General features: G+C 42.9%; 1 protein-coding gene across 3 annotated transcripts in view; it reads right to left on the minus strand.

Moving 5' to 3' along the window:
- Positions 1–25687, minus strand: part of klhl29 (kelch like family member 29) — a 222630-nt gene that overhangs the window by 30862 nt on the left and 166081 nt on the right. For all 3 annotated transcript variants that reach the window (XM_030047294.1, XM_030047293.1, XM_030047295.1), the window contains 2 exons: positions 9562–9744; positions 7738–7918 (listed from right to left, as the gene is read on the minus strand). In XM_030047294.1, coding sequence (XP_029903154.1) covers positions 7738–7918; positions 9562–9744 — 364 coding nt within the window. The remainder of the gene's footprint in view (positions 1–7737; positions 7919–9561; positions 9745–25687) is intronic.

Raw genomic sequence — 25687 nt, forward strand, 5'->3', positions numbered from 1 at the left:
GTCTTACATTCAGTCTCTCCAAAATAGCCAATAAATATGTTCTTTACCAGAAATATAGGAAAGTCACCGCTAAATATTAGTCATAATTGTTGAATTTACTTGAATTCCTCTCATGCATGATCAGCTCTCTTTTTACAGATTAAAAGGGGCAATTAGATAAAACACTGATCCTACTGAGTCCATAAATAATCACAGGCGAATCTTGCAAAACTTCCGTGCTCCCTAGAATGTTGACGAGCTCGAGACAACCGGGAGCATTTTTGTCCGTGTTTGTATCTTAAGTGGTTTAAGTTTCCCACTCATTTTAGAGAAGATCACAGTACAATCACTACACGGCGAAAGACTGCAAATGATACAGCTCTTTCCCCTGGCAAGAAACAGCACTGCGCCAATTTGTTCTGAGATTATTTCAAGCCTCGGACGCTGCTGACCGTGATGTTTTGAAATGCGAGTAAACAAAGATTTAGTCAAGCGGACTGAAAAAATCTCCCTCTGATGGAGGCCCAAGTGTTCAAACTGGCGCTCAAAAGTCTGCGGCTATGCTTATTACACTGTAACTCCAAAAAATAATCTTAGAGGATGTTAAAATCTGCACCTACTTTGATGTTCACACACCTTGTCAAGCCACATGGGGCAGCTTGTAAATAAATTTAAACTTTAAATCTTGGTTTTCTTTAAGAGTAACGTACATTTGTCTTGTGTCAGTCATAGCGACATGATTTATATGTGTATGCACGTACAGTAGTTCTTGTCTAAATGTGTTGGACATCATGTAGCACCAAGGTTTATAACGGGCTTCCTACGCATCACTGCACACTGTATGAGAGAACTAGGCTTCCTGCGGGCAATATCACTGGTTCATTCTGATGCATAAGACCATTTGAGGACTGCTGGAATCATATTTAACTTCTTTGTTAGACCGACAAACCACACACTGCAAATACAAAGATGTGTTGTTATACGTCCGTTTTTTTTTTTAACTTTGTCTCGCCACTCGAAAACAAAATCAGCTTGTTTTCTGATCTGCGTCGACTTCATGTTCAAGCTCTCGGCTTTGCAATATGGAAGGAGTTAACGGACCAAACTTTTATTACACTCACATAGAGCTGTAAATACCAGTATATGTGTAATAATTTAATTAATAAGCCCATAGTGTGTACTGCATTTACTGAAGAAGCTTTCTGCTCCAGAAACGTGGAAGCAACCGCAAGATAATATAATGCTCCAATTTCTAATACAGCTTAATCAATTTAATTGTTTGATTAAGAATACCCAAGGCACCCGAGCACTTGTTTTGCAGTCTTGACTAAATGTGGACATGCCTGAAGGTCATGACATGATTGACTGAGTTTTATTGTTTTTAGATGTTTATTGATCTATCTAGTGGAAGTTTCATACAGCCGTACTGTGATTTTGCTTCATCTCACAAAAGAGTATGGACACAGTTGGATTCAAAGCATATGAAGTGAGGGCAGCAGCAACAGGTGTTCACAAAAGTCACCAAAAAAAAAAAAAAAAAAAATCCATCATCACCAAAACCATGCCCATAGTTTCTCCAAGGAAGCTGATAATCTCAATCATGATGTCAGTTGGCTGTGCAAGATTAATCTAGTAAGTCAAGGGCAACTGGACCTTCTGCGTAATCTTGAAAATGCTTCACTGGCCAGCTTCCTCAAGACTCCTTCAATACTACTGCATATACCATGACCTGGATGACTGAGAACCTTCAGTGATTTTTTTTTTTTTTTATTGCCCTCTTCTTAAAGCCGCTGTAGGCAACTTTCTTTCTTGCAATACAATTCAATCATATGTGGTGAAATTCCCATTATATTCTAACAAGTATTCATGAAGTAAATGTACTGTGAAAAAAAAAAAAAAAAAAAAAAATCAGGTCTGTCTCGCTGCTCCTGAGGCTGTGTTCTGATTCACAAAAAAAAATCCATTTGTCCTGAGTCAAACAATCAATCATGGCTAGGGGGCGTCTATACCTCAATGTCAATCACGTCACATGTTCACCTTTGTGCATCGCAGGGCGGCCGACCTCCGCTGTGTGCAATCTTAAGCAACCTAGCTGAGGCGTTGAGACGGTGAGAAAAAGGCCATCAGACAGTGTGAAATTTCCTGTTCCTTCACTGACAGCTTATACATTTAAACAGGCAAATTGAAAAGGTACCAAAGTGAGGGGGGGAACAGAAGAAATTAGATCAGGGGAGGGATAAAACTCATATAAATACTGGAGGTGTGTTTTGATGATGGCAAGCTGCGGGACTTGATTAGCTCATTTCTGCTGGACAGGTAAAACCACCAACGTTATTTTTCAGTATTTCAGAATATCAATCAGCTTGCATGCGTCTTTGTCGTGGTTGTGAGCATGTACGCCCCAGGCATGTGCCTGCGTGTGGGTGGGAGGGTCGTGGAGGCAGGAGCCGAAGTTCAGCAGGAAGAGAGTTATCGCCGCTCTATCTTCCACTGAAATTGCTCCCATTCACCAACATTTGCCTCCAGCAGCTTTGAGCCATCTTGGCCAGCCCTTCCTTGGAAACGGGAATCTGAATCTCAAAGGGGGCTTTCCTAGGTAAAATAAGGTCTAAATAAATAATGCACATGATAATGCATATTTAAGATCTGCATTTTGGAAAGTCATTTGGACAACTTTTAATTTCAAAAGGTCATAAATGAAGGCACATAATCTTTGCACATTACTCCCCTCTCTTCCAGACTTGTTAGCCAAACAGCAAAACATCCTTGATGAGAGAAGGTATCTGCTACACTCAGTGTCACGCTGCTAACAATCTTCATGCAATATTAACTTGCAATAGAGCTTGGCAGACGCACAAACCTGTGCATAGTGCGTAATAAATAAAACAAAACCATCTGTGATTGACACATCATTAGACAGCCATGAATTATTCAATATTTGCAATCATATTGGTTTGCCAAAGGATCAACATGCTGAGGAGAGTGCAGGCCCAGGGTACCTGATTGCAAGTGAAAAGCCTCCCAAACTCTATCGCTCCCATCCCTAAAATCTGTCAGTCATTAATGTTGAGAGGGGAGACTGAAAAAGCCTTTCCAGTCCTCTGAGTGTTGATTTGGGCCTCCTGGTGTGCCCAGAGAATGGCTGCATCCTAGCGCTTTCAGATGGCTCTGATTGAAGACATAATTGTGAATGTGGGTGAATTTCACGGTTAGGAGCGTGAAACCCTCAGTAAGATTGATGGATAGATGGAGAGACAGGGAGGCAGGAAGGACTGCAAATTAGGAGTCAGGGTGCTGAAAGCCAGAGCAGGAAGGTGAGAGGCCTTGACTCAGTCAGCGCTGACACCCACACCCACACAGACATATGGACGAATGCACGCACGTAATCAAAAGTACGTAGATGCAAATGTACACACACCTAAGGAAAAACCACTCAAACATACAGCCATATATACACAAATATATAACATGCACATAAATATATACACACGCAACATGAACTGCAGTGTAAACAGCCTCCGCATCAGCGTTGTCCATCACTCTGTGAGCGCAGCAAATCAACTCTGGCTGCTGCTCCTCAGATACAATCCCCACCAGCCATCTGCATATCAAACAAGGCAGCCATTCATATACACTGACTAATGACTTCAGAATGCGATTAACTCTGCACATTAAAAACTCTGCACATAACAACTGCACCTCAAACCCATACAGCATGCAATTCTTCATCCATGTGCAGAGGCACAGGAGGTTTGAGGAACATTTCCCTTATTCCCTTATCTTCACTAGCCAGGGTTTAGTCCTGCTGTGGACTAGCTGGCGCCCTGTTAGAGCCTCCACTATCTTTAGAATTTGGCCGGCCCCTGCTGGACAGCAATTCAACCAGCTGTGTTGCACAACGTCGCCATACCTGCCAAATCTGGTGGTTAGCTACAAAATAAAGGATCAGCAGTTAATGGGTCTCATTTATCAAGCCAGATATGAACAAATGTGTTGTGAAATGGCCTGGAAGATGTCTTAGGCAAGTACTTATACATTTATCAATATTTTTCAGATAATGGTTTCTTCAGACATACAACATCAAACTTAAAGGTTAAATAATGTGTTTAGAGAGACGGGCGATATCATTTGCATATTAGTAAATCTTCCATGAAACTTAGATCAGTTGGACGCATGAATAATGCATAAACTACACATTTATTTTGCCACACAGATTGAATAAGAAGAGAGATCAACTTTCCAGTTCTCTCTAGGAGAATAATGACTCACTCAGAGCGTTGTGTGATACCAGGCTATGGGTCTAAAATAAAATTTGTGCTATCATATCAATTTGCTACTGCAGAGACAATGCCACTAAATATATAATCTGGCTAAATGATTAGAGCATTTTTTTTTTTTAAATTAGAATCTTGACATAGTCAGCACTGTTGAGATTATTTCTTCTTCTCATTAAAAAATCCTGAACAGATGCTATTTAGGGTTATTCATAGTTTCTTCTTGTCTGCCCCGGGGTGTTAGGTGGGTAGGTATCACTTTCATTTATTGAATTCATGTCTAGTGTTATAGTGTGAACGCTGCCAAGCCCTTTGAGGAGCCCCTCTTGCTCTCACCTAGGGCCTGTCCACCAATCAGGCTAGCTTTAGCTTCAACAGGATAAGTATGCATGTCTTTATGTGAATGCATGTCAATAAGAACGCTGCCTGGACTAATCAAAACATGATTCTTCAAAGACAGTAAGATTCATCAAAGCAACATAACACATAAATGCTCGCTGCATGTAGGCAACACACAGTGATTTATAAATAGGTCCTTCATAAATAAAAATTTATATTGCAATAAAAAAAAACAAGCAACTGCAGTTGTTTAAGGAAATAACAGCACAGAAAATAAAAACCGTACTATGTGTGAAGTATGCTCATTATTTCTAAATCCCAAGAACAGAAAAAGTGGCTAATCAGAAGAGGTACAAAAAAAAAAAAATAAAAAAAAAAGCTCTAGCTTGCACCAGTTGGTCTGAACATCAGTAAGGGAGACAAGGTCCATTAAAAATCAAATCCACATGACATTTGTTTCTTGTGGATAATTGATAGGTTTCATTGGAAGCAGGCTTTTAATTCAATGCTAAAACTGGTTCTATTTTTGGTCATGGCTAGTAAGTCAACCTCACGAGCCGCTTGGGTAGGTAAGCAATTAGTTTTTGACCAGTGTTTTACTTGGACTTTTCAAAGCAGCATGTGTGTGGAAACTGTGAAACCACTGGCAAAAAAAAAAAAAAAAAAAAAAAAGGTTTCAATGTTGCTTGTAAAAAGCAAAGACTAATGGCAGAAAATGAAGCAGAAAAATGGAAAGTGAGCTTCCCCTTCATGTTCCATGAGTACGCTCTATTGACAGGCGCTGAGGAGAGAGCGAGTGTGTGTATGAGGCCCGTTCTCAGTGCACGAGGCAACACATTCAGCCGACGCAGTCTGTGCACAGAGAGCCTGTCAGACCTGCAGACTCTGGATGCAGTTTGCCTCCCGCTCTCACTAAGTGTATGCAACACAGTGTGAATCAAGGGAGAAAGCCAAACACCAAAAGCACAAACTTCCAGGCGTTAAAACGTTCTATTCCCAGAATGGTGACTTTTAGACCTTCCGACTCAATTCTGACTCTCGCTCCACAAGGCGCAAGACAAAATAAAAAACTGGGGTTGCCTTAGAAACAAGGCCATCGACTGCTCCAACAATCTAGCCAAACAGCTCGAGAAACCTGTTAGCTTTTACATGATACGGCAGGTGAGTGCAACCCCGACCCCGTGGTACAGATGTTTCGCGCTCCATTTTTTTCCTCCACAACCATTACAAGTTCAACTACTTCTGTTCAGTGCACTGGTTATTCCTCCCTAGCCGGTGCAACCTTGGGAGTGCAGTGTTGGGCAGTAATAACGAGCAGAAGGGGCCTCTGGCAGTTCTTGGAGAGAGGTAGAGTAGGTTCAAGTTTTTACGGTGCTGATAATTGAGTCCGGTTGCTGAGCGCCTCTGAGCATCTCCATGATTGCACAAAAACGCACACGGGGGCAAAGACAGGGAAACACACATGCATGCATCACACCAAGAATTGCTGATTTCTTTGGAGCCATGAGATGCATTGTCAGCTCTTGAATTAAGCAGCTCAGAGACAGAGGAATCAAATGCGTTTCCATTACGGCGCAAATATTCCATCTCGCTCCTGTCATAATGACACTGTATGGCAACATTATGGGGAAATATCAAATTAGGCTGTTTCATTTGGAGGGCTGTTGTGCAATGCGAACAGCTTTGGAGATCAATTGAGCTGCTAGGTAATGAGCGGCAGCGGCCTGCTCTAATATACTCAGTAATGTTCTTTTGATTGCTTTGGTTAATCTTGCCCTGCCGTGCGGGGAAGGTGGCTCCTTTCTGTTGAACTCACTCCTCAGCTCTGGTTAGGGAGAAAAATGAGGAGTTGCCAGTATAATTACCACAAACAAAACTGGGGCTGCCCAACCTATAGCCTGCTTTGAATCAAAACCTGATCAATAAACAATATCAATCATGTAAACCTGGCTGAAGGTGCTGCTGTGCCGGCATCGCACCTCAGAGTCCTGACAAATACAAACACAACACAGTGAAAAATACAGACTTCAGCTAAATAGGATACAGCAAATGACCTTCGGATGAAGTGCTGGTGATGTGTCTGTGCTGATTTGGCTGGAATCAGAGCGCAGCACGTATACCACTCTTCTCTCTGAGAGCAAAATCCCCTCACTGGTGCACTGCTCATCGACAAACTAAGAGGAATTCTCCATCGCTCCGCGGCAACACCTACAGCTGCAGCCATTTAATATGCTCCAACTCAGAATCATTCCTCTGCACCTCTCGCTCTCGCTGAAAAACGCTAACAAACCTGTCTAACCACTTCTGCAATATGCTGCTCCAAACTACTGCATGCCACACCATCTGCTCCATTTTGCTGTGCAGTGTGAATATTTATTCGCTAAAACTGGATTGCTCAGCACCGGCCCCGATTCTGCATACGGTAATCACCCTCGCGATCACGGAAACATGGATCATGGAGGTGGCCGTCAAATCAGGGTTTAGTCACGACTGTTTTCTTGCCATGTAGAAAGCCACTCTAGGCAGGGTTTTTCCTCCATTGTAAAATCTTGGGCGGCCTGCCTAAATATAATTTTAGGTGCCTAAGGAGAATGGTAAAAACTGAAATTAAATCAGCTTGAAATTTGCATTTAAATAAGAGCCTACTTAAAAGATGCACAAAAGTGGAGTGTGATGCAGTTTAGCCTAAACCCACAGAGGGCACATGTCATTCTGTCAAGCGCTGACATGAAAGGAAGCCAGCCGGCATGACGGACAGGCGGCGCACGGTGTGAGCCAGTGTCAACTGTGTAGAAGAAGTTACGTTATGGATCACAAGAAGCATACAATGAACCGTGTCTTTCAATGTCTGAGGAAACAATGAATTGTGAATGATGCTGTAAAGCAAAGGCGACGTTGAACGTGTCCAATTAACATTTGTAACACTCTGGGCGGGGAGATCCCTCCAACCGGTGCACGCTGTAGCAAAGTACTACTGCACAGCTGGGAGAAGACACTTTGAGGAAACTGAAACAAGGATAGTGAGAAGCCAAGATGGTAAGAATTTATTTATTTTTTATGCGTGTTTTAATTTTTTTTTTCATTTTCTATTCCTTGTTTCCCGAAATCAAAAGTAAGGTCCATCGCTTAAGGGCATGTCTCTTACCTCTCCACATGGTCCAGGTTCCCTGATACGCCGAGTCCTCCGATGGTGTAGAGTTTGCCATCATACACCAGGCTGTTGTGTCTGCAGCGAGCCACCGTCATCCGGGACACCAGGTTCCAGTTGTCCAGCAGGGACATGTAGCACCACACATCCGCCACCGTCACGCCCGACTCTGTACCCCCTACAAATATGCAGAGAGCCGCTGATCCAGTGCAACATGCCGGGTGAATTTGACTTGCATATGGCTGGAGGTAATGTATGCACATCCAAAAAAAGTTGTAGTGCATTGAAAAATATAATATAATGCAAAGTAAAAAAAAATAGTCCCAACTGTTTAATGCACATTGCCTATTCAGTGGTAACATCGCTGGTCCAGTGCGCAGCAGTTTAGTTTAAAGTAATTGGGATTATGAGTGAAAGTGAAGGATTTCGTTAAGACAAAGTAATGCGCTAATGTGTTGAATAGTCAGCCAATCATCCAACAAAATTGTACCTGTTTCAGCATAACAGCAGTTTTCAGAGCAGCTCTGTGAGCTATGTAATTTGACATGTAACACCAGCAGCGACTCAGTGACCCCGTTCCAAGTGTGAGGGAAGGTTACAGACCAGAGCGCGTTGATTGGCTAGCAAGCACACCTCTGATTTCCCCACTGGCTGCCTGACTCCCAGTAGACACATGCAGACCCGTTCCAATGCCCAAACACACATTTACATTTATATGAAAAGAGGGAGAGGAAAGGTACATGCAGGACGAATCCTGTTGCATTTCCATGGTGCAATGTCAAGGTCTGACTACCGTAAAGGATTCCCACACAAATAGACCGTGCAGGGAGAAATTCAGTGCACCTCTGGAGGAGGACTTAAAGGTGGCCCATAGAGAGAGTCACAGTGTGCACTGTGGAACAAAATAAACTGCACAAACTGAAACGCCAGACAGAATAACCAAAAAAGAGAAAAGTTCATGAACACCTCGACAGAAAATGAAAAGGACAAAAATTCTGTAGAAATCGAATTCTGAAGCCTTGAGCCTAAGCACTCATTATGATGACTTTAAAACTGTTAAAGATATCATGGCTTGACAGATCATTTAGTTAAAGCTGAAGCTCATCTTTTCCTGCACTCTGTCAAAAAATTAGGTTTCCATCCAAGTATTTTTTTTTTTTGAATTATGATGCATTCATTGAGAAAAGCTGAATAAAAATGGCAAAATTTCATCTTCCCCATGACATGACATTTGAAGTTTTGTCAATCAAGAAATTATGGGAAAGTATTTGTCAAACAGTTATGTAGGCTTGGCACACTTGGCACACAACCTGATGAATGCAGAATAAGACATATTAAACATACCAATAAAAAATGGGTAATCATGACTCTAACTATTGAAATGAGATTTATCACAATTTGAAAAATTAATAGTTGTACAGCCCTAATAATATGACATAATGACTGAATGAATGCATCTTCATTTGTTAGGAAATTTGCTTTTTTGCAGTCAGTGGTGGCAGAGATAACAAATTTTATTCAACACTGCTATCAGCTCCATTACAGGGACCTTTTCCTCTGGTGGATGTTCGCCAAATTATTCACTTCACATTTAATTTGCATGTTAGTTTTTGGAACTTTCAATTTCTGACATAGGATCCACTTGACAGGTGGATGTAAACACAGCAACTGAAACAGCTTGATCACCTGTCTCATAAGTTGTGCCAGATGCTGCACCGTGCTGCCATCCACTATTCCACCGCTCTCGGCCACTAAATGACTGCAGCGGAAAGCCGCAGCAATGCTGGAGGAGTGCAAGTGGAGCGATTTACTGGAGCTCACCTGACAGGTAGATGTTGTCTCCTGCTGAGATGACACTGAAGAACTCGCGGTCGTAGAAGGGCAAGCTGGCCAGTGGGTACCACTTACTGTTCTGGGGGTTAAAACAGGTGACTGCTGTCAGGGAGCGCTGGTTCATCCCTATAGCCTGCCGCCCTCCCACCAGAACGATCACCTCCGCCACACCTAGAGGACAAAGAGGGACGAGCGAGAGAGACAAAAGATGGTGGGAGTGGAGGAAGGAAGAAAAGAGATGGGAGAAGGAGACTTTTAGAAAAGGTTGCAACAGCAGTAAATGAGAGCCAAAACGGAATCAAAAGGCTCTTTGTGAGACAGCCAAGAGCTTGCAGTAACTAGTGCGCATAATGTTGTTGTGGCATGTTGCCATACATGTCAGCACTTATGGTTTTGACGGCAAGGGGATGGATTTTTATATATTTAATAATGTCATCATTTAAAAAAAAAAAAAAAAAGAGAACACACCACAGAATTATTTATTTTACCAACATTTCTCCATACAAATAAGAACACTGCCACCCTGTATGGGCAAATGTGGAGAACAGCCAGCCCCTAAACTTGTAACTCAGCTGTTTTGAATTCAGCAGGCCTTGGCTCTTTCTGAGTCAATAAGCTTGCCAGGAACTGCAAAACAAAATGCAAAATAGAAAAGTTTCTCCTCGGTCACAGGAAACTCCACCGTGTTAAGTGGGAAAGTATAACTCAATTACCTAGACTGATGGACCTGCCATTCGTTTGGTCGCTGCTTGGCTCTCTTATTCACCCGTCCCCATAGATAATACAAGCACAAACCCACCCAATTACTTGCCCCACGCATACACGAGTAAACACACACACGCACAAACACAGACACATACACTTACACGCCACTCGGCGCGACTTAATGTGAAACATACACTGTCACAGCGAGGCATGAGGGAATCGCCAAATCAATAGGCTTGAATCAATCTGTGTGTATATTTGTGTATGGAGATGTGTCGCACCTCCTGTGAACACACACATGCTGACCTTGTTTGATCATCGAGATACTCCAAACACATTCAGCGCTCATCCACGAATTGAGTATACTACTTCGCACCCGATCTCAAGCCTCACACACACACACACACACATAGACACACACAAACACACACACTCGCGCACAGTTGGTGGATAAAGACGCCAGTGATCCAAAACACACAAACAGGTTGGCGGCCTGCCACATGCATGTCTCAGGACCTCTCAGCCTTCAGCAGCAGGCTCCAGTGAGCAGGCAAGACGACAAGCCGCCAGACAGAAATGAGCTTTGTGTTTGTAAGCAGCAGGCAGGCAGAGGCAGGCAGGCTAGAGGGAGAGGCAAGAGGAAGGGAGAGATAGAAAGAGACAGTGTGAGAGCGAGCGGGAGGAACGGAGAGACAAAAAGAGAGAGTAAAACAGAGAGAGAGAGAGTGAGAAAGAGAGCGAGAGAGGGCTGTTCTTCATACACTCCAAAGCGAGGCTAACCACTGGTTCATCTGCTTGGATCAATACTTTTCCACAGACACTCCCTGACAGGCACAACCATATGTGGCCGTCTCCTCCTTCAGCTCCCTTCTCTTAAAATACTATTACTTGTTTTTTTGTTGTTTTTTTTCCTCTAAAGTAGCTTCTCCTTTTCTCTCTCCAAAGCTGGTAAAAGAGAGTTTCCCTTTAGGAAGAGGGAAAAGATAAAACAAACAAACAAAAAAAAAGAAAATCAGTGGGCATTGCGAGGCTGAGCAAACAGAAAAAGAAGTAAACACTGCCTCAGACATATCATGGACATCCAGCTTAAGACTTTACGGACAGCATAAAAGCGAGCGGGCGCGTTTCCTCGGCGCGACTTCGAGAATGCGGTTCTTTGCGCCGGACAAACACGAGGCAGCGACTCGCGAGGAATCCTGACACTGTTGCTATGAAGATGTGGGTCTGGTTTACAGCCTAAAAATAGGACGGCAGCCACAAAAGCACCGGCAGACCCAGGAGATGTGGAAACGGCTGCTCGGTTTTTGGCAGCGTGTGAATGATGCGCCGACTTGGAGAGGTGCTGAGAAAGATTTTAGTCCCATGATGGGCCCATTTCCAGTTTCATGGCATCACGACCCAGCCTCAAAGCCACAAACGGCCCTCAAGACCTCCAACAGACCTTGGATATCCAGCTAATAAATGGGAGTCGAGTTTTATAGGGCAGTTGGAGCTGCTGCGGCTGCTATTTGAAAAAAAAAAAAAAAAAAGAGTGAGTGAAAACAGGCTCTTCCTCTTCTCTCATGAGCCTCTAACTATACCTACACTCACACACATTAATTATATTGACTTTGTTCTGCTATTGTTCTTTGCCACAACCATTGTCATGATTAATTTGCTGCTATTACCGTGCGCGTTTGTACTCTTTATTATTTATTTCTCTATATTACCCTTTATTCCTTAACTTTATTGGATTTTTAAAAGTTATACCATTTTCTCTGTCTTTTTAAGGATTACATTATTCGTCTCCTTTGTTCTCCCTCCTTTCATCCTATTAGTTGGCTTGGTTTGTTGATATTGACTGTCTCCAATTAACTTGGCCAAGTTATCTACGAGAGACAGATTTAGAGGTTTTTCTTTCGTTACCTGCACATCATTTAATGTTTTACAGTTTAATGGCCACAGTTTAATGGTATAACCGTTCCCATTTTTCTTTCTATTGTGCAAAAATAAAAATTAATACAAATAAAATTAAAGCTGAAAGGGCCACACCGGTAATAAATAAATAAATAAATAAATAAATCTAACAGCATAAATCCCACGAAAAACTATGTGGCCACTGCAGTTATGTGGCATTTTCCACTTAATTCTGAAATTTATAGGAATGTATACATGCAAGAAAGACAATATGCTCTTTGCAAGAATCAACGCCTTCCTAATGAAATTAGACTGGGATCCCATCGTGTTCAAGCTCAGAATTTAAGTCATCACATAAGGCACATCCAGCTATGGATGCCTGTCTCTATTATCACCTATAGCATGATTGTGATGCCTCGAGTTTTTCTCTGTGCTTTCCACTTGGCCGGACATGTCAGGGAGAGTCCACATCTGGGCGTCAGGCTGCTGCGTGGCTCTGACCCCTGAAGCCCTGAACACACTCTCAACCTACACAGCCCAACAACCGGCCTGTCAGAACACAGCAACACAGGAGAGCAGCCGACGGGGGAGTCACGGCATCAGATCAGATGGTAGTGTGAGCGTGTGTGTGTGTGTACGTGTGTGTGTGTGTGTGTGTGTGTGTGTGCACTCTCTCTGACAACAGAGCCTCACAGGGATGGCTGTCAGTCAGTCAGGGGCTTGATGGGAGTTGGATGAAGGGATGAAGGGGTGGAGGATCGAAGGATGGAGACAAGCGGCAGGGATGAAGGGATAACCGGGTTCCTGACAGCTCCTCTTTTTTCTAGGATTTTTTTTTTCCTGTTGGAGTTTATACCCATGACACTATGGGGGAAAATGTCTCCATATAATTCCTGATTCTTATTAACCTTTGTTTTTTTTTCTGTTTGTCTTTTAAAAAGATCATTTTGATAACTTTTTATTTATCCAGAGAAAGTGCACCAGGGCCTCTTGTTCTTTTTCACGAACTTGCTTCACGCCCCTGTAGCTCCACACATTCACACCTGGTGAGTGCTGAGCAGCTCCACAGAAGCAACTAGGTTAAGCGCCTTGCTCAAGGACCTCCTTTTATCTGGTCTAGGGATTTACACCAGCAACCCTCTGGTCACAAGCCAGACTCCCAATAATGGCTTCAGTAAAGCTGAGCCTAAGTCACAGCGGTATTTAATCCACAATATACCACAGAAGCATTTTTGCCCCAAAAAGCTTACATTCTCAGTACCTGACAGACCTAAATGGCCGTTTTCAAAAAGCTCAGATTTGCCCCTCCATACTGCAACACCAGGTCACTGAGTGGAGCGCACACCACAAGGCTGAGTCCTTACCAGAGGCGTCACAGTTCAAATCCAGAACGAGCCCCTTGCTGCATGTCATCCCCTCTCTCAACCCTGCCTCTCCTGTCTCTGTCCCCTGCCTAACAAATGAAGCGCAAATGACAACAAATTACCAAAATTTACCTGCCTTTACTAATGCATTGCACCATCTGAAATGCTCTTTTGGCATGAAAAAGTGTTTGTCGAAAATTACTAGATTGGCTCAACAGGCATTGTACACCTGGAAAACAAACCAGGGGGCTGGTGGCAACTTTTTTTTTTTTTTTTTTTTTTGCTTTTGCCTCTGGGAGGGAATTATGGAAATGAATCATCTAGTCTTATTTATCAAGGCTGATAGCAAACACCAACTCAGTGATGGCGCAGGCTGAAAAGCTTGTTTTATCTGGGCACAAACATTTAGCGTGGTGATGAGCACACAAGGAACCTGATTATTGTGGGCCACCGGGTTAAGGCAGGAGATCTGATAACTCAAAAACCCCGGTTTACATGCGTTATGATAATCAGATCCTCTCAGAAGTTCACCTAACTTTTTACTGCTATTGATGGTGGTGCTGAGCCCGGAAGGCGCCAGGCAGCCAGCCTCTTGTTGTGGGGAAAAACCCGAGCTTTGCACCTTTCCTCCAGAAGGTCAAAGCGGTAACAATGACATAATTATTAAGTACTCATCAATAACCATGTAGGACAGACAGTTCCGTTTTTATTCTCCTGAGCGTTGCACAGTGTGTGTGTTTACTGTGTGTGTTTTCCTCATGAAAACATGGATTTAACAGTATAACAAGGTTTCCAAATGTACTCGGTGCCACAGACAAACACACGTTCAACTGATCCCACCAGCCAAAAACGAGCATGCGTCTGAAAACAGAAAGACGCGGCACAAAGCAGGTACCGGTGACGTGGCACTGAAGGAATCTGCGGGCTGTGTTCGTTTTCACACCAGCTCCTGGTAGTTAAAGTGGAAAAGTGGAAACCCCCACAGGTGCAACAGGTGTAAGCAAAATTCAGAGCAAACAGCGCATCTCTTAAGATGCTTTAACACACGTTTTCACCCTGGGATGGAAACTTTCACCTCAAGGCAAATTTCACCCTGGCTGGGACTGAGGATGTTTTTTTTTTTTTTTTTTTTTTTAATTTATTTCTTTATTTGGAAACCCATTAGCTGCTACGTGGGTAGCAACTATTCTTAAAAATTTAGTACGTAAACCACAGGGTAGAGCTCACCCCTGAGGGCACTAGGAGGACTAGCGCACTACAGTTGATGTTAATAAAACAACTAATAGAGTGGTATTATTTCAGATAACGGCTAAATAAAATAACTAAATACACAGAACAATGGCTTGGTTTGACTGTAAATTCGTTAAGTGATTAACATCCCGGGAACTGAAAATATTAATTAAAATTAAATAATAATATTTTTTTGTTGTTTTTTTTTTAAATCATGATATACCAGGTAACTCTGGTTACACTACTCTTAGTAACCATGACATTATATTTGAGAAACTATTTAAAACTGTGTGACTCTTCAGCCCACATTTAATATAATAAGTGTGAAAAAAGCCTCTCCAACCCCTGGAATGAGTGTAAACCCACGGGTGAGCGATTAAAACAAATGTGAAAGAACTGGAGGTGAGTCACCCTTGGGGGGGATCGTGGGAGTGTGAAAATGCCCGAAGAAAATCTGGCCAAACAGTCTTTGAAAGGCTTCATAGGTACAAGAGGTGGCAATCAGTGAAAACCCCTACAATGTTGTCTATTGTAAAGTGAGGCAAGATTTAAATACTGTAGCACAAAATGACTGATGAACTGATGAATTCTCCAGATAAGCTTTCTCTGGGACGGAGGCGTAAGCATGAAACATGGGGCTTCCACAATAACAACAACAGTATGGAGTCCAGCATTAAATCTCTTCAAAGGACGTTTCAGTTATTGGAGGCTGGGAATTGTGAGGCACTTTCACCCAATAAAATAAACGCGCTCTCGGCGATGGGCAGCCTTGTGTATGAGCTAAATCTCAAATTACACATGATGCCCACCCGCGGAGCATAGCGTGACAGTTTGTGCTTAATGCTTTCACCCGATTCAGCTTCCGCTAAATGACTCTTATCCGGAAGCAGGGACCACCCCATCCTTGGTTTACGCCGCACCAGAACGAACCGGATTCTCACACATGCACGAGCAGGCGCGCGCACACACACATGTAGTCACTCTGAAGAGGAGAGAGGCTGATGGAAAGATGAAGACCAAACAGACAGATTCTTCCATTTCCTCTTCCCCTCAGCCACAGAAGGCCTTCCTCGTCTTATCTCGCCTTGTTATGCCTCTCCTTGCTTTCTGCCCCATGCTGTGACCCTGCTTTCCTTATTTCTCTTCCCTTTTACCCCGCGGCCTAACATCTCCCTCTCTCGCGCGCTGTCTTTCTCCCAAACCACAGGAGACTTTACTCTGTCTCTCTCTCTCTCTTTCTCTCTAAAACCCCAGGGGTCTTTGCCCTCTCTCTCTCTCTCTCTCTCTCTCTCTCTCTCTCTCTCTCTATGTTCTCTATACTCCATCTTCCCTCACTGCTTCCAACCCGTTCTTTCACCTAGCACACCTCTTCTCCAGCTGTTCCAATCTCTTTTGCCCCTTATTTTAACCAGCCGTACTTTGCAGCGGGACCAGCCAGAGGGACATTATTAGGTTGGGCTGGGGGGAGCTGCACACACACACACACACACACACACACACACACACACACACACACACACACACACACACCTTTTCCCCCCTTGGAGTTATTGAGCAAGTATCTGAGCAAGGCATCAAGGAGCGTCTCCACCGGAGATGTGTAAAGGTTGAGGCCCGTGCTCATAAAGCTCACCAGCAGGGTTAACAACGTGGTAGTGGGTGAGATTGTGGCGGCAGACATTTTCCCTTTTCATCAACAGTTGGCTCAGTTTTACCAAATGCATTATTTTGAGCATCACCAGCCACTTCTGATCATTTGCACGTCTCGTACGTGATTTATAAAAGCATGTCGCTGTGCGAGAACACCACTTGTACCGGCGAGGTGTAATGGTGCCAATGTATTATCTATGTTAAAGTTTCATTAGTAAGCAAAATGTCCCTAAAAGCCGTGCTTTGTCCGTGTGTGTAGATGGTGTCCTTGGAAACCGGTGTTGGTGGTTAACCAATTAGTACTGCATTTTGAATGAACAATTACAACCCATTTGGATATTGAAAAGCTAGTCTCCATGTGATTCACTCCCACTGCTATACAAGCAAACACCGCTGGTATAGCAGTGGGAGTGTGTTATGTGACACATTCTTTTTGGGAATATTCCCTGGCATATCTAGCACATTATCACTGTGCTTGCATACAATTGTTGATAATCAGGGGGGGTGTTAAATGCATTTCATTTACATATTAATTATCATCGGCTTTCACCTAGACCCTTGCAGACAATAACATCACGGAAAGCAGGAGCCACTACCAGGACAACTTTATGAATCACCTCAAATTACCTCACCAGAGATACTGCACAGCGCAACACTGCTACCACGGAGTTTTATGAATATGGGCCTGAGCGTCTTGCCTGAGTGCACATCAGCTACACTATTGGGAAAAGAGCAATGTGTAGTATCGCTACAGCCAACAATCGTCCTGCCAACAGCTGTTTTGCTTGACTTTAAGTCATTTGAGCCTGCAACCCCATGGGCTATTGCTTGCTTTGTTAATCTTAAGCCTGTTGATGCTTCAATGAGTATTACACAGCAGAGAAGAAAAAAAAAAAAAAAAACATACAAATTCAAGTCTTAAGCAGGTGTGGGACAGCATGCACAACACAGAGCGCAAGTAAAGTACGGATGCTGTAAACACCGTCTCCCAGGGTGGATGCATTTATCAACACCCGGACATCTCCATGATATGGAGCTGATTTTGTACAATCAGCTTCAAAAGTCTCAAAAGTTAAAAATCCTGCACTAACTCCTCTGCTTTTCTTCTTTATCTCGTCTTTTGGGACTTGTATGCGTTTAATAAGAGAAACCAACACAGGATGAGAGATTTTGCTTGGATTCACCTCACTGTTGCGCTTCTTCTAATAGTCCAGTAATTTTAGGCCAAAATTGGGGTCAACCTAGGACAAACTGCAAGAGAAGTAAACTCAACTGATTTTGTATCCTCAGTATGTCCTGAGTGAGGGAAAAAAAGTCCCAAGAAATCCCATTGGTGGAAAGTTTTGAAAATCACCTCTATATGACCACATATTACCAAAAAACACTGTTTTTAACACACAGGGGAAAGGGGGTCAAAATGTTACTTTCAGATATCACTATAAAAATTCACAAGTTGATTACACACACAAAGACAAGAAAAAAAGTCAATTACTAGTTCTTTGAATTATTCTGTTTACACATGCATATCACACATTATCTGATTTGATATGCGCTAATAAGGAATATAAGGAATAAATGATGGAAGAGACATTTAAACAGTGAATTAAAAGGTTACTATATATATATAGTAACCTTGAATTAAAAGGTTACTATATCACAGTGAATTAAAAGGTTATTATATATATAGTAACCTTTTAATTCACTGTTTTAATATCTGTTCTGGCATTTATTCCTTATATTCCTTATTAATGCATATCAAATCAGATAATGTGTGATATGCATGTGTAAACAGAATAATTCAAAGAACTTGTAATTGACTTTTTTTTTCTTGTCTTTGTGTGTGTAATCAACTTGTGAATTTTTATAGTGATATCTGAAAGTAAAATTTGGAACCCCTTTCCCCTGTGTGTTAAAAACAGTGTTTTTTGGTAATATGTGGTCCTAAATAGGTGATTTTCAAAACTTTCCACCAATGAGATTTCTTGGGACTTTTTTTCCCTCACTCAGGACAAACTGAGGATACAAAATCAGTTGAGTTTGGTTCTCTTGCAATTTGTCCTAGGTTTTTTCATAAAATGACTGGACTATAAAGACTTAATGCCCCTCACACTTTCTATATTCCGTGCAGATGTGATGGTTCAAGCTTTACCTTCTTCCTCGGTGTGAAAGAGAAGACATGCACAAGTTACTTATGTCTAATAAAGGCTGTTAACCAAAGTGTCGCACGTAAGTGTCAACAGATTCACGCACCTTGAAAGCGTTTGCAGTGTGCAAACTTATTCAGCAAGTATCGCAGCCGCAGTGGCACTGCCAGTCTGTCTCTCAGTGCTCGGAGCCATTTATATCTCACTGCTGGTCCATAACCATTTCCTCTTATCTCAGCAGCTTCTCTCTATTCTCTCTCTCTTGCGTTCTTCTTCCTAATCCTATGATTTCTCTCTTAGGGTGCTAATTTGCTACAGTGAAGATCAGGGGGCCAAGGGCTTCCGCTAATGTCAGGGGGATACAATGCATGTCTATGTGGAAGTTTATAACTGGGTATGCATGTGTGTGTGTGTGTGTGTGCATGTGTGCGCGTTAATCTGTTAAGCAAAAAATCTGCTTGTTCTCTCCAGCGATAAGTAGCTGTATTTGGCTTTGGAGACAATGCTTTTTTGTACCCGAACTGTCATCAAATCATATTGACACTCCACAATATTTGAATCTCATGCATTATAAATTAGTGTATTCAAATAATACATTTAAAAACGTGTTTGCATGTGTGCGTGTCTGCTGTGAGGGGACTCTGCCAAGGTTTGAGAAAGACTCAATGGCACAGTAACTGCCAGCCAGCCGCCCGCCCACACAAACACACCAGTCCTCAAAGTATAAAGTACACACACACAGAGACAGACATAAAAACACTTCATACATCCAGCCAAATTTGCCCAATCAGCTCATGCAACGATACAGGTTGCCTATTTTTCAAAAAAAAAAAAGAAAAAAAAAAAAAAATCCCCGGCGTGAACCTCGAGAACAGCAAACGCGGTGCAAATAATTAGAACATGCCTTGTCATCCTGTGTGCGACCAACAACCCCAAAACAGTGAATATGAAAAATGTCAAACCTGTTATGTTCATGATTATTTGCTACTTCAAAACCAAAATTGAAGACACTGGAACAGCAAGAGCAAAAAAAAAAAAAAAAAAAAAAAAGAGGAAACTGCTTTTTACTCTAAGTAATAGAGATCAACTTTGACATGGGGTACAGTGGCAAACGGAGATAAATGGTGTGTTTTTCTCTCAGTTACTAGTCAATTTTATTTTTTAAGACTGTTTTTTTTTTTTTTTTGGGGCATCTCTGCTTTATTTGACAGCCACAGTAGAGAGAGACAGGAAAGGCAGGGGCGAGAGAGGAGGTGACACACAGCAAATAGCCTGGACTTGGATTTGAACGCAGGGCACTGCCGTCAGGACTCAGCGTTAACAAGTGGCACACGCTCTTCCAGGTGAGCTAGCGGGGCGCCCCAAAGTTGAACGACCTCTGACAGAAAATAATCGAAAGAGAAAATAATTCGCGTTTTCACTCGCTCCAAAAACTCCAATGCAACAGCCCCCGGTACGACCTCAATTGCAGGAACCACTTTCTCAACCCCCTGGGGGCAAAAAGAGGGACTCGTTGCCATGATGGAGCCATGGTAACGGGTTCCTCAGAGGTTCCAGGGTTTGGGGGACAGTTCCTGCGGTGGAAGAGGAAGAGGAGTAAAGTCTGCTGTGTAGAGGTGATGCAGCCTTATAAGCTTATAGTAGGTAGGTCAAAGAGCCAGGTGTGGCATGAGGGATGCTGAGGCTGATCCACGCTCTGGAAACGGCAGTCATTTTGCATCTGAGCGAGTCTATGTAATCTGTGTGTGCATGTGTGTGTGTACACATGTTCTAGTACACCTTGTAATTCTGCTCCGGGAAGAGACTGAGTCAAGTTTCCTGGCAACAGTCCAGCCCCTTGTCTTTCTCCCTCCCTCCCCCTTTCTCCTCCCTCGCCCTTTCACTCCTCCGTGGTAAGGAAAAGCCGGGTCTGACAGTAGCCACTCGTCGAAAGGTCAAGCGGACAGACCCTTAAGTTCCACCGCTGCCGCCTCAGATGCTCAGAGCAAAGTTATCTAATCTGGATTTACTGTCTCCATGTTACATTTATGAGCTGAAACAGATGTGTTTGCTTGAGATTTCACTGATAAGACCCTGGAATATCAAAATCTCAGACTCAAATCCTCCAGTGAATAGTTTCATCCAACTTTCTCTCTCACCACCCCTCCCCCTCCCCACCCCCACCCTCGCTCTCTCTCCTACAAATACCATCCCAGGCTCCAGAAATAAAATCGGAGGAGGATCCGCTGAAGGGCACTCTTCACATGGAGCGATTAGACTTTTCTGGCACATTCTCCAGTGTCCTGTTTTTTTTTTTTTAATCTATTTTTTTTCTTTTTTTTTTGTCTTTCCAGTTTGAGGCGTAAAACAGAGTAATCTCACGCTACATTGGTTCTAGAAGACAAACCAGGCTGAATAATTACCAAGAGCAGGGCAATAATCAACAAAGTCCAGACAAAACTCAAAGCTTATAATTGTCTTTCAAAACCACTGACAGCTTCCACACTGCCATCGCCGCACTTAATGGTTGGCGTGGAGGCCGCGGAGCCGGAAAGGAAGATGACAAATAAATTCAATTATTCCATGAAAAAAGAGCTATTGTCAGCGCTGATGAGGAATCGTTGTGGAAACATTGCGGCAATCGGCAAGACGGAGTGTGAACCGAGCCGATGCCAGAAGCGGTGGGTGGGAATCTCGAAATGAAAGTCATCGGATGATCTTTTGTGCTCTCCTCACAAGGTGTGAAGCTCGCTCTCCTCTCTTTGCAGTGGTGGCTCTCACACCAACCCTCCGAGGAGCTGCTGGCTAAAGGAGGTGTGAATGAGTAGATGGATGTCACGCCTACAGATTTAGGACTTCACAGAAGGGCCCGGGCTTTATTGTCTTCTTAACCGGAGATCCGAGCCAAGCTATTGTGCGTGCCGATCTAACGGAACCCGGCGCCTTCAGACCACTAGACTCCGAGCGCGCGGCGTTTTATTCGGCTCTCCTTGTGCTGCGGGGATCTGACGTGGTCAATAACTTTTGATAACAACATTTCCAGAATAATTTGAGGAGCAATTGAAATCCTTCTCCAACACCTGCCCGGGCTCTGACCACGGCTTTGAAAATCTTGTTCTGGGGTGTTTTAAACTAAGTAATCTATACCTACGAACACCAATTCTCGTATAATAAATCATCACAGAGATCAAACACTTGTTCAGAGATGCTGCACTGAACCTGTTTTATAATGTAACTCTTATTTCTTGTGGTTCGCCTCTCTCTCTCTCTCTCTCTCTCTCTTTCTCTCTCTCTCTCTGTGTGTGTGTGTGTGTGTGCGCTCATGGTTCCTTTTTTCCCCCCCGCTTGAAACATAAACTTGTGATTACAGATGATGAAGTGGATCGAGGGAAACGGGGAGAGGAAGAGACAGAGACTATGTAAGGATCCCCTCCTCCAGTGTACATATTAAAGGTTTAACAATGTATGTAAGTGTGTGAGAGGGAAGGAGGGGATGGAAACAGTGTGAGCAGAGCTGGACCCCTGCGTCTCTTAGTCATTACAGCTCATTTGTCTGAGTGCTATTCCACTTGGCTGGGCTGAGTTAACAGTTTGCCCTGGCACTCTCCACCCTCCTCGGAGCCGAGCAGCACGACACATGTGGAGAGGAAGAAGTGGGGGAACACACTGTGTGGGTTTGTTTTTTGCGAGCCTATGTGCAGCATGTATGTGAAAGAGACATGCGAGAACGTAAAACGTGACATCATCCAGCGCCCCGTCATGACTGCTCCCTGCTAAACATCCATAAACAAACTGGAACGAAAACATTTGTGAGCAAACTCCCGGCACCCCGGCTGTCTAATCCCCCCTGATCCTTCAGAAAGTCTAATGACAACTAATCAGATGCACATCCTCACTCTAATTAACCAATTAGCAGCTAATGGGTTCACATACTGTACCCGACGCATGGGAGATTCCTTATGTGACTCTCATACACTTTACCCTCAAGACCATCGGGCCGAATGAAGAGGAGGCTGGTTATGACTCGCATGCTGCCAGCATCCCACACAGACCTTGCGTGTTCAAATGTTTTTATTTATGTATGGATGCTTAATTTAATGCGCTCCATATGTGCCATTGGACATCTTCCATGTAGAAACGAACACTGTGTTCCGTCCTGGTCTGGTGCAATACCCCTTTATAATAATAATAATAATAATTCCCTTTTACCAGGGGTCCAAGAGCAGAGTGCTGCATCCCCTGGATTGCTGGATTATTATGATTGTTATTACTGTCATTCTTGTCATTGCGCACTGCCACTAATGGTTGCCTGCAGCTCACTTTACTGTTATGTTATGTTACCATTTGTTATTTCTGTTTGTCCATGTCCTTTTTTTTATTATTATTAACTTTTAAACAAATGTAAAGCAAAGGCAGTATATGATGGGGTGGTGCTAGTAGAAAATGTTATTACAAAAGCAACAGATTTACTTTGTACTTGCCCACTGTGAATCTGCTAGCCTTTTTTGAATTAAAAATGCAGGCAAACATTAAAAAATAACAAATTCCATTGTATTTAATAGATAAATCAGCTAAAATAGCCCCCCGTTCTCGGAGTCCCTGAGAACGTAGCGATTCTGCGCTGATGATTGATGATTCCATCAGATGTGAGAAATTATTTATTAACTAATTATTAAATTATTAACTGTCCCTACACTGCATACAGTAAGGTAAAAAGGGTACACTATGGCCAATACACCTACACCCACACCCACACACACACATACACAGGCAGAAAAGTGTTGACTGGCTGGGCTACTCCTTAGACTTACATACTGTTGTGGCTAAACCTCATTTGCATCTCATAAAATTAACGAGCAGAGCATCCACTCAACAAAATCATCCAACATGCAAAAAGAGGTGCAACATGAGAAGTTGTCAGCGAGTGGAGTGGCTCTTGCAGCTCTTGCTTGGTGGTTATTTTTCTGGATTTTGAAAGAAACAGTGCACTGACCGATGCTGTGCACGCAGCGTTGTTTCAAAAAAAAAATTTGGCGAGCCTTCATCTCTACTTGCATTCATGCTGTACAAGAACAAGCAAAGGGACACACATGCCAGGTGACATGCCGAGATCTGCCAGGACTGGCACAAAAATGAAGTACTGATGAGAAATGCTCTAAAATATGAGACATTAAAGGGAGAGGACAGTAAAATGATATATTAAAAGAAAAAAAATCGGGAAAAATTGACAGTCAGCACCCATACAGGCACATATTGATGGCATTATTTACTGAAACAAGATGTAATGGCATAAAATGAAGAACGCCTCTGCAAAGTGATAAATATAATCAAAAGGTAAACACTCATTTTGATTAATGCATTTTTCTTTATTCTAAATATTTAGTCAGGGCAGTACCTTTGCAATCAGAGAAACTCTTCCACGGCTGAAAATGATAGGGGAAAGCTGACAATTTAGGCGTGTCTTTCAGCTTCATTAATTCGAGTGCAGATCGGGAGGAGTATTGACTGAAAGTCCAGCTTGAGGAAAAAAAAAAAAAAAAAAAAAATTCTCGGATGAAAATTTTAATTTAATTCAAATTTATTACCAGAAAAAGATCAAATGTGCAAGAGCTGTAGATATGCATACATACATAGACATATACTGTGTGCACACACGACCACTCACTATAACACAACCACATTATGCACGCATGCATGTGCATGCAGCTCACAAGTTCACAGATTGAGTGTGCTCAGCAAGAAGTGCTTCACGGATGGCAGTTTTCCTTTCTTTTTCCGCTTGACGGACTTATCATCTGAGCTCAGGTGGTGCCCCATCTGTTTACGTGCTCCCGCGCGTGCACGCACACACACACTCACTCATTCACATACTGCCTACACAAGTAGACACAAACTCCAGGAATAAACTGTCTTTCTTTCAGCTTTCATTCCTCATCTCCCTCGCTCCTTCTCCCCCCCCCTCTCTCTCTTTGACCATATTCTCACCTGTCCTCCTGTTCTCAACCTTCCTATATCCCGTCCTTTTTTTCATGTCCTCTATGTGTCAACTTCCCTTCTCAACAACCTCAAACTCTCCTTTCAGTGTTGTTCTTCATCTCTCCTCACATTGCTCCATCCTCAAGCCTCTACTCTGGTTTCTGCACCCTGTCCCTGTTCTGGTCCCCACGTCTACCCTGCAACCTCACTGATCAAGCACCCTGCTGCGTACAGGACATACACACACATAGCAGCAGATGGTCAAGCGCACACACACACACACACAAAGACACACACAAACGAGCGCAAACACCTATACATACAAGTACACATACACATATGGACCGGCTCACACAAGCAAATGCTAAAAACACACTCATCCATTGCTGGGATGTACAAAGCTGCACATTGAGCGCATGAGCACACAAGAGTATGAACGTGTCACACACTTGTGCGCTCATGCATACTTCACTGTATGTTACAACTGCACAAATACACTGATAAAATGCTTGGCGCCGCCAGTCTATTTTAACATAATCACTTCGACTTCAGGAGTTAAAAACTTGATGGGAAAACTTACATATATTTCCCATTCATCGAGCCATCTGGGTACGATGCATCATGAATGTATTCATCCCAGCAGCATTTATGCATTTATAAAATCCTGTTGCACAGAGCTACGAGCCGCTGTGAATCAATACAAACTTCACGTTGCATAATGGGGCCGTAGGAGGCATAAAATATGCACACACCAAACACTATAAAATGTGCATTGACAGAAAGTGCTTCTAGAAACTGCCTAGAACAAAAAGACATTACTGGCTTGTGGATGAGTAATGGGATGATGTCAAGCACATATAAGGCAACAAATGTTCAAATGTTGTTGTTCTGTTGTTTTTTTTCTCAAGAGGCAAATCAGGCTGTGCAAAGTCTCATCCTCCTCCCACAATTAAACATGCAAAAGTATTAACCTAATGCGATTCCCCCAACGTTTGTTTACTGACAAATATGCATTGGCTGGACCACACAGTTTGGCTGGTAAACTGACCGCACTGTAAAGTGCCATTTGTTAGGCAATTATCTTCATTCTATCAAGCAGAAAATAAGTTGTGCTGGATTGTAAGGTGTGCCTGTGCTAAGCTCATAATACCTTGCAGACACCGTAATTAG

Source organism: Myripristis murdjan, chromosome 24 (genome assembly GCF_902150065.1).
Source record: "Myripristis murdjan chromosome 24, fMyrMur1.1, whole genome shotgun sequence".
Taxonomy (NCBI): domain Eukaryota; kingdom Metazoa; phylum Chordata; class Actinopteri; order Holocentriformes; family Holocentridae; genus Myripristis; species Myripristis murdjan.